At 44.6% G+C, this 10,000-nt stretch overlaps 1 protein-coding gene across 1 annotated transcript in view; it reads right to left on the bottom strand.

Annotated features, from left to right (window-relative positions):
* Nucleotides 1-10,000, bottom strand: part of mapkbp1 (mitogen-activated protein kinase binding protein 1) — a 42,844-nt gene that overhangs the window by 12,519 nt on the left and 20,325 nt on the right. The window contains exons 3-7 of the mRNA XM_074661718.1: nt 9,539-9,601; nt 9,024-9,081; nt 8,408-8,578; nt 8,187-8,324; nt 7,897-8,100 (exon numbers count right to left, since the gene is read on the bottom strand). Coding sequence (XP_074517819.1) covers nt 7,897-8,100; nt 8,187-8,324; nt 8,408-8,578; nt 9,024-9,081; nt 9,539-9,601 — 634 coding nt within the window. The remainder of the gene's footprint in view (nt 1-7,896; nt 8,101-8,186; nt 8,325-8,407; nt 8,579-9,023; nt 9,082-9,538; nt 9,602-10,000) is intronic.

The raw sequence follows: 10,000 nt of genomic DNA on the forward strand, positions 1-10,000 counted from the left end.
CTTGGAAAGGGGGGAGAGAGAGAGAGAGTGGATCGAGTCTTGGAAAGGGGGGAGAGAGAGACAGTGGATAGAGTCTTGGAAAGGGGGGAGAGAGAGAGAGAGTGGATCGAGTCTTGGAAAGGGGGAGAGAGAGAGAGAGAGTGGATCGAGTCTTGGAAAGGGGGAGAGAGAGAGAGAGTGGATCGAGTCTTGGAAAGGGGGAGAGAGAGAGAGAGTGGATCGAGTCTTGGAAAGGGGGAGAGAGAGAGAGAGTGGATCGAGTCTTGGAAAGGGGAGAGAGAGAGACCTTCTGTATATACTCATGTCCCATGTCCATGTTGTTACTAACTTCATTCCTTCCCGGGAGTCCTTGTGCCTCCTTGTCTCGCAGCTAACCGTGGAGCGGGGTCACACCTGGAGTGAGGTTATACCTGGAGCGGGATCACACCAGGGAGCGAGGTTATACCTGGAGCATGGGTACACTTGGAGCAGGGTTTCACCTGGATCTTGGTGGTCTCCGGTATTGTGGCTGCATCTGCTGCCGCGTCGGTGCCTGCTTGACACCAACTGCTACCATCCCTAATTAACTACGTCTGTACGAGGGACTACCAATGCTAACGAGGGATTTCCAACACCTAATGACAATGTGGCAGCCTGGAGAATAACACTTCTCAATCACTGCCAAAGACATCAAGAGCTCCCAGCAAGCATGCTGATGCTGCAGGAACCAACGCACGGGCATCGATCACAGGGACGTCCCACACCAACACACATGGACGTACTGAGGAGAGATGCTGGACAGTGCTGGCTTTCCGATAGTTGTATTATCACTCTTTCCATCCACCACTATTGGTTTTGTGTTATCAGCCCTACTTGTATTAGTTATTACAGCTGCTAGACTGCTATTGTGGCTGCTTCTCTCTCTCTCTCTCTCTCTCTCTATATATCTCTCTCGCTCTCTCTCTCTCTCTCTCTCTCTCTCTCTCTCTCTCTCTCTCTCTATCTATCTATCCCCCCAGCCGGTCTCGGCAGATGGCCGCCCGCCCTGCGCCCGGTTCTGCTCCAGGTTTCTTCCCAGTAATCGGGGAGTTGTTCCTGGCCTCAGTGCGCTTGGTGGATCCTGTTGGGTCTCTAAACTCTGGTGTACGGTCATAGACCTGCTCTATATATAAAGCGTCTTGAGATAACTTCTGTTGTGATTTGACGCTATACAAAAATAAATTGATTTGATTTGATTTGATAGAGTCTTGGAAAGGGGGGAGAGAGACAGTGGATAGAGTCTTGGAAAGGGGGGAGAGAGACAGTGGATAGAGTCTTGGAAAGGGGGAGAGAGAGACAGTGGATCGAGTCTTGGAAAGGGGAGAGAGAGAGAGAGTGGATCGAGTCTTGGAAAGGGGGGAGAGAGAGACAGTGGATAGAGTCTTGGAAAGGGGGAGAGAGAGAGACAGTGGATAGAGTCTTGGAAAGGGGGGAGAGAGAGAGACAGTGGATAGAGTCTTGGAAAGGGGGGAGAGAGAGACAGTGGATAGAGTCTTGGAAAGGGAGAGAGAGAGACAGTGGATAGAGTCTTGGAAAGGGGGGAGAGAGAGAGAGTGGATCGAGTCTTGGAAAGGGGAGAGAGAGAGAGAGTGGATCGAGTCTTGGAAAGGGGGGAGAGAGAGACAGTGGATAGAGTCTTGGAAAGGGGGGAGAGAGAGAGAGTGGATAGAGTCTTGGAAAGGGGGGGAGAGAGAGACAGTGGATAGAGTCTTGGAAAGGGGGGGAGAGAGACAGTGGATAGAGTCTTGGAAAGGGGGGAGAGAGAGACAGTGGATAGAGTCTTGGAAAGGGGGGAGAGAGAGAGACAGTGGATAGAGTCTTGGAAAGGGGGGAGAGAGACAGTGGATAGAGTCTTGGAAAGGGGGGAGAGAGAGAGACAGTGGATAGAGTCTTGGAAAGGGGGAGAGAGAGACAGTGGATAGAGTCTTGGAAAGGGAGAGAGAGAGACAGTGGATAGAGTCTTGGAAAGGGGGGAGAGAGAGAGACAGTGGATAGAGTCTTGGAAAGGGGGAGAGAGAGACAGTGGATAGAGTCTTGGAAAGGGGGAGAGAGACAGTGGATAGAGTCTTGGAAAGGGGGAGAGAGAGAGACAGTGGATAGAGTCTTGGAAAGGGGGGAGAGAGAGACAGTGGATAGAGTCTTGGAAAGGGGGGAGAGAGAGACAGTGGATAGAGTCTTGGAAAGGGGGGAGAGAGAGACAGTGGATAGAGTCTTGGAAAGGGGGGAGAGAGAGAGTGGATAGAGTCTTGGAAAGGAGAGAGAGAGACAGTGGATAGAGTCTTGGAAAGGGGGGAGAGAGACAGTGGATAGAGTCTTGGAAAGGGGGGAGAGAGAGAGAGAGTGGATCGAGTCTTGGAAAGGGGGGAGAGAGAGAGAGTGGATAGAGTCTTGGAAAGGGGGGAGAGAGAGACAGTGGATAGAGTCTTGGAAAGGGGGGAGAGAGAGAGAGTGGATAGAGTCTTGGAAAGGGGGGAGAGAGAGACAGTGGATAGAGTCTTGGAAAGGGGGGAGAGAGAGAGAGTGGATAGAGTCTTGGAAAGGGAGAGAGAGAGACAGTGGATAGAGTCTTGGAAAGGGGGGAGAGAGAGAGTGGATCGAGTCTTGGAAAGGGGGGGAGAGAGAGACAGTGGATCGAGTCTTGGAAAGGGGGGAGAGAGAGAGAGTGGATCGAGTCTTGGAAAGGGGGGAGAGAGAGACAGTGGATCGAGTCTTGGAAAGGGGGGAGAGAGAGAGAGTGGATAGAGTCTTGGAAAGGGAGAGAGAGAGACAGTGGATAGAGTCTTGGAAAGGGGGGAGAGAGACAGTGGATCGAGTCTTGGAAAGGGGGGAGAGAGAGACAGTGGATCGAGTCTTGGAAAGGGGGGAGAGAGACAGTGGATCGAGTCTTGGAAAGGGGGGAGAGAGAGACAGTGGATCGAGTCTTGGAAAGGGGGGGAGAGAGAGAGAGTGGATAGAGTCTTGGAAAGGGAGAGAGAGAGACAGTGGATAGAGTCTTGGAAAGGGGGAGAGAGAGACAGTGGATAGAGTCTTGGAAAGGGGGAGAGAGAGAGAGTGGATGCGGAAAGGGATTTATTATTTTAATAATAAATAAACATTCTTGTAATTTTGAATATGTTTTACCAAGTTACTAGTGTACAATTTATTATTTTAATAATAAATACAAATTAAATTTGTATAAATAACCAGTATTACAGTATCAGTATTACAGTATCAGTATTACAGTACTAGTACTACAGTATCAGTACTACAGTATTAGTATGACAGTACTAGTACTACAGTATTAGTATGACAGTACTAGTACTACAGTATCAGTACTACAGTATTAGTATGACAGTACTAGTACTACAGTATCAGTATGACAGTACTAGTACTACAGTATTAGTATGACAGTACTAGTACTACAGTATTAGTATGACAGTACTAGTACTACAGTATCAGTACTACAGTATTAGTACTACAGTATTAGTACTACAGTATCAGTACTACAGTATTAGTATGACAGTACTAGTACTACAGTATTAGTATGACAGTACTAGTACTACAGTATTAGTATGACAGTACTAGTACTACAGTATCAGTACTACAGTATTAGTATGACAGTACTAGTACTACAGTATCAGTACTACAGTATTAGTATGACAGTACTAGTACTACAGTATCAGTACTACAGTATTAGTATGACAGTACTAGTACTACAGTATTAGTATGACAGTACTAGTACTACAGTATCAGTACTACAGTATTAGTATGACAGTACTAGTACTACAGTATTAGTATGACAGTATCAGTACTACAGTATTAGTATGACAGTACTAGTACTACAGTATTAGTATGACAGTACTAGTACTACAGTATTAGTATGACAGTACTAGTACTACAGTATCAGTACTACAGTATCAGTACTACAGTATTAGTATGACAGTACTAGTACTACAGTATTAGTATGACAGTACTAGTACTACAGTATCAGTACTACAGTATTAGTATGACAGTACTAGTACTACAGTATCAGTACTACAGTATTAGTATGACAGTACTAGTACTACAGTATTAGTATGACAGTACTAGTACTACAGTATCAGTACTACAGTATTAGTATGACAGTACAGTATGACAGTACTAGTACTACAGTATTAGTATGACAGTACTAGTACTACAGTATTAGTATGACAGTACTAGTACTACAGTATCAGTACTACAGTATTAGTATGACAGTACTAGTACTACAGTATTAGTATGACAGTACTAGTACTACAGTATTAGTATGACAGTACTAGTACTACAGTATCAGTACTACAGTATCAGTATGACAGTACTAGTACTACAGTATCAGTATGACAGTACTAGTACTACAGTATTAGTATGACAGTACTAGTACTACAGTATTAGTATGACAGTACTAGTACTACAGTATCAGTACTACAGTATTAGTATGACAGTACTAGTACTACAGTATCAGTACTACAGTATTAGTATGACAGTACTAGTACTACAGTATCAGTACTACAGTATTAGTATGACAGTACTAGTACTACAGTATTAGTATGACAGTACTAGTACTACAGTATCAGTACTACAGTATTAGTATGACAGTACTAGTACTACAGTATTAGTATGACAGTATCAGTACTACAGTATTAGTATGACAGTACTAGTACTACAGTATTAGTATGACAGTACTAGTACTACAGTATTAGTACTACAGTATCAGTACTACAGTATTAGTATGACAGTACTAGTACTACAGTATCAGTACTACAGTATTAGTATGACAGTACTAGTACTACAGTATTAGTATGACAGTACTAGTACTACAGTATCAGTACTACAGTATTAGTATGACAGTACTAGTACTACAGTATCAGTACTACAGTATTAGTATGACAGTACTAGTACTACAGTATCAGTATGACAGTACTAGTACTACAGTATTAGTATGACAGTACTAGTACTACAGTATCAGTACTACAGTATTAGTACTACAGTATTAGTACTACAGTATCAGTACTACAGTATTAGTATGACAGTACTAGTACTACAGTATCAGTATGACAGTACTAGTACTACAGTATTAGTATGACAGTACTAGTACTACAGTATCAGTACTACAGTATTAGTATGACAGTACTAGTACTACAGTATCAGTACTACAGTATTAGTATGACAGTACTAGTACTACAGTATCAGTACTACAGTATTAGTATGACAGTACTAGTACTACAGTATTAGTATGACAGTATCAGTACTACAGTATTAGTATGACAGTACTAGTACTACAGTATTAGTATGACAGTATCAGTACTACAGTATTAGTATGACAGTACTAGTACTACAGTATTAGTATGACAGTACTAGTACTACAGTATCAGTACTACAGTATTAGTATGACAGTACTAGTACTACAGTATTAGTATGACAGTACTAGTACTACAGTATCAGTACTACAGTACTAGTACTACAGTATCAGTACTACAGTATTAGTATGACAGTACTAGTACTACAGTATTAGTATGACAGTATCAGTACTACAGTATTAGTATGACAGTACTAGTACTACAGTATTAGTATGACAGTACTAGTACTACAGTATCAGTACTACAGTATTAGTATGACAGTACTAGTACTACAGTATTAGTATGACAGTACTAGTACTACAGTATTAGTATGACAGTACTAGTACTACAGTATCAGTACTACAGTATTAGTATGACAGTACTAGTACTACAGTATCAGTACTACAGTATTAGTATGACAGTACTAGTACTACAGTATTAGTATGACAGTACTAGTACTACAGTATCAGTACTACAGTATTAGTATGACAGTACTAGTACTACAGTATCAGTACTACAGTATTAGTATGACAGTACTAGTACTACAGTATCAGTACTACAGTATTAGTATGACAGTACTAGTACTACAGTATCAGTACTACAGTATTAGTATGACAGTACTAGTACTACAGTATTAGTATGACAGTACTAGTACTACAGTATCAGTACTACAGTATTAGTATGACAGTACTAGTACTACAGTATCAGTACTACAGTATTAGTATGACAGTACTAGTACTACAGTATTAGTATGACAGTACTAGTACTACAGTATCAGTATGACAGTACTAGTACTACAGTATCAGTACTACAGTATTAGTATGACAGTACTAGTACTACAGTATTAGTATGACAGTATCAGTACTACAGTATTAGTATGACAGTACTAGTACTACAGTATTAGTATGACAGTACTAGTACTACAGTATTAGTATGACAGTACTAGTACTACAGTATCAGTACTACAGTATTAGTATGACAGTACTAGTACTACAGTATTAGTATGACAGTACTAGTACTACAGTATCAGTACTACAGTATTAGTATGACAGTACTAGTACTACAGTATTAGTATGACAGTATCAGTACTACAGTATTAGTATGACAGTACTAGTACTACAGTATCAGTACTACAGTATTAGTATGACAGTACTAGTACTACAGTATTAGTATGACAGTATGCTGGGATGCTGGTGGAGGTGAGAGATGCTGCGTTCAGGGTCCTCTGTGAATCAGAGTGTGGAGGGTGAACGTGGTGATACGTCTCTCAGCCAATCAGGTGGAGTGTTGGTTATGAATGACAGCGGCGTTCTGTGAAACTGACCAATGGGGTGAGAGGAAGGAAGTGGGCGTGTCTGACTCAGTCAGTTCAGCCAGTGAGGATAAAGACTCAGATGATTCAGGTCAGGTTCATGTTCTTTATTATAATCTGATAACTCAGTGTTCTGTTGTTCAAACGGTTTACACGTCTCATCACCTTTTATTATTTTACCCTCATTTTAGCCTTTTAGCTAAAACAATTAACGATTCAAACTGTGACATGTTGGGCTGAACTAAAGCTCAACCAGAGGATGCACTTCAAATGGTTTAGTTCAACTTTAGCCAATTACAAACCATCCTGACAGAGCTGATCATCTGATCAGCTGATTAGCTGATCAGCTGATTAGCTGATTAGCTGATCATCTGATCAGATGATCAGCTAATCAGCTGATTAGCTGATCATCTGATTAGCTGCGTGCTACCATCAGGTTTTAAGAGCTGCTAATGTCTGCCCAAACAGTTGCTAGATTTGTTGCTACGCTCCTCACAAAGTTACTAAATGGGTTTTAAAAGTCACCAAATATAGTTAAATGAGCTTTAGTCCGTTAATACGTCTCCTGAATAAACTGATAACCTAGTTAGCGAGCTATTGTAGCAGGCTAGTGGTAGCATGTTCTCAGCTAGCCAGCATGTTAGCGGTTAGCTCACCAGCTAGCTCCTCCAGTAGCTCCTGCGTTTTAGTTTCTATGCTGGGGAGCTAAAAGCTAACCAGCAGCTAGCTACTACGGGCTGCTAGGTATGAGGATAATGAAGTTTGTCTCAGTATAATGTAGGTTACTACTTTTCATTTGCACTAGCCAGTCATGCTAACATTAGAACGTTAGCCTAAATTCAGAGTGTTTTGGTTTCCTTCAGGTGAAACTGGTGAGCTCATGTTTAACGTGTCGACGGGCTGAACCGACTGAGTCCAGGTGAGACGACGACTTACGGACGCAGAGTCGACTCTCTGCACAGGAAGCGGAGGAGGAAGCAGAGGAACTTCACATTAGAGGCAGACACACAGTGACATACTGAAACAATCAGGGTTCCTCATTAACACCTGGAACCACACCCAGCTGTGACGTCACTGCTGTGACAATACTCGATTCTGATTGGTCACGGCATATTGCAGACCGTTGCTACGTATAACAGACCGTTGCTACGTATAGCGGACCGTTAGCTGTACATTATCTCTGACATAATCTAACATTCATTCATTTCTTCTTCTACTCATTTAGAGACGTCATGATGTCATCAGCGGACTCACCCGTAGCTCCACCCACTTGTCGAGGAGGCGCCGGTCGTTGAACTCACACAGCAGACCGGAGGAAGTGATGCAGAAGGTGGAGGAGGCCTGTCGGCCCCGCCCGCACGCCACGTCACTGAAGAAGTTATTCCTGAGCTCTCCCAGCAGCCCCGAACGCCCCAGCAGAGGGACGGTGGCGTTCACCTGCCGACGGGCGAAGAGGACGTATCAGTAAACATGTCAACAACCACACGGGACGCTTTCATCAACAGGATCGCTGACGGGAGAACCTTGGAGGTCTTGGCGTGGTCCAGGTACCAGAACTTGACGTGGCGGTTGCCGGCGGTAACGAAGTAGGAGCTGTCGTCTGAGAAGGAGACGGCGGTGACCTTACTGGACACCTTATTGGCTGCAACCACCACGTTTTTCTGACAAACAGACACACGAAACAACATCGGAGTTAATGTTGGACTTCAGCTTCCAGTATTGGACCAATCAGAGGCTGCGTTACCTTCCAGTTCCAGACGTTGACCATCATGTCGTGCTGGTAGCCGACGCTGACGATGTATTTACCGTTGGGAGAGAACGCCACGCAGGAGACGCCATATTTATGTTCATGAAGCTCAGCGACCTGCAGACGCTCCGACACCTCCCACACCCGGACCGCCGGCATGTGACCGCTCTGAGGAGGAGGAGGAGGAGGAGGAGGAAGACGAGGAGGAGGAGGAGGAGGAGGAGGAGGTTGAGGAGGAGGAAGAGGAGGAGGAGGTTGAGGAGGTTGAGGAGGAGGAAGAGGAGGAGGAAGACGAGGAAGACGAGGAGGAGGAGGAGGAAGACGAGGAAGACGAGGAGGAAGAGGAGGAGGAGGTTGAGGAGGAGGAAGAGGAGAAGGAAGAAGAGGAGGAGGAGGAAGAGGAGGAAGAAGGAAGAAGAGGAGGAGGAAGAGGAGGAGGAAGAGAAGGAAGAGGAGGAGGAAGCTGAATGTCAATAAAATATATAGTGTATTTTACAAAAGGTGATCAGGACCCACTAGACGGAGTGAACCCTGGTCCTGGTCCTGGTCCTGGTCCTGGTCCTGGTCCTGGTCCTGGTCCTGTTACTGGTCCAGGATCAGGACTATGACTCACCTCTCCTGTGACCACATATCTGCCGTCTGGAGAGAACGCCAGCGTGGTGATGGCCTTCCTACAGACCAGAGAGAGACCAACGTCACATGATTAACATCACTCTTCTGATTGGCTGATTGATATCATGTTCTGTATAGAGAGCAGTGGATCCAGCGTTGGAGGCGGGGCCACGGTCATTGCTATGAGAGAGTCTAAATGGCTCCACTTCCGTCTGGAGAAGTATCCGGGTCTTGGCGGATCTTGGGCAACTGGGACATGCGCAGTAGCGTCTGCCCTCACATGACTCGGTCACGTGACTCGGTCACGGGGTCCCAACGTCACGGTCTGGGTCTCACTCGCATGAACGCAGGAAGGGAAGTAACTCTGGATTCAGCTGTTAGTGCATTTTACAACTTTAAAAACTTAATGATTTAAATAAGGACTAATAATAATAATAATAATAGAATACAGTGCTCATTAAAACAAAGTTACAAAGACCCAGACAGGAAGTGAGAGCTGATTGGCTGAAGCTGTACCTGGAGCTGCTGAAGATGTGATGCTGTTTGTTCTTCCGAGGATTCAACAGGACGACGACACACCTGAGAACACAACCAGTTAGCATGAGTTAACATGAACCAACGGGACCACATGAGCCGAGCCCTACATCCCCTACGACCCCTACGATCCCTACATCCACTACGACCCCTACATCCCCTACGACCACTACATCCCCTACGACCCCTACATCCACTACGACCCCTACATCCCCTACGACCCCTACATCCCCTACGACCCCTACATCCCCTACGACCACTACATCCCCTACGACCCCTACGATCCCTACATCCACTACGACCCCTACATCCCCTACGACCACTACATCCCCTACGACCCCTACATCCACTACGACCCCTACATCCCCTACGACCACTACATCCCCTACGACCCCTACGATCCCTACATCCACTACGACCCCTACATCCCTACATCCCCTACGA

Source organism: Sebastes fasciatus, chromosome 15 (genome assembly GCF_043250625.1).
Source record: "Sebastes fasciatus isolate fSebFas1 chromosome 15, fSebFas1.pri, whole genome shotgun sequence".
In the NCBI taxonomy this organism is placed as follows: domain Eukaryota; kingdom Metazoa; phylum Chordata; class Actinopteri; order Perciformes; family Sebastidae; genus Sebastes; species Sebastes fasciatus.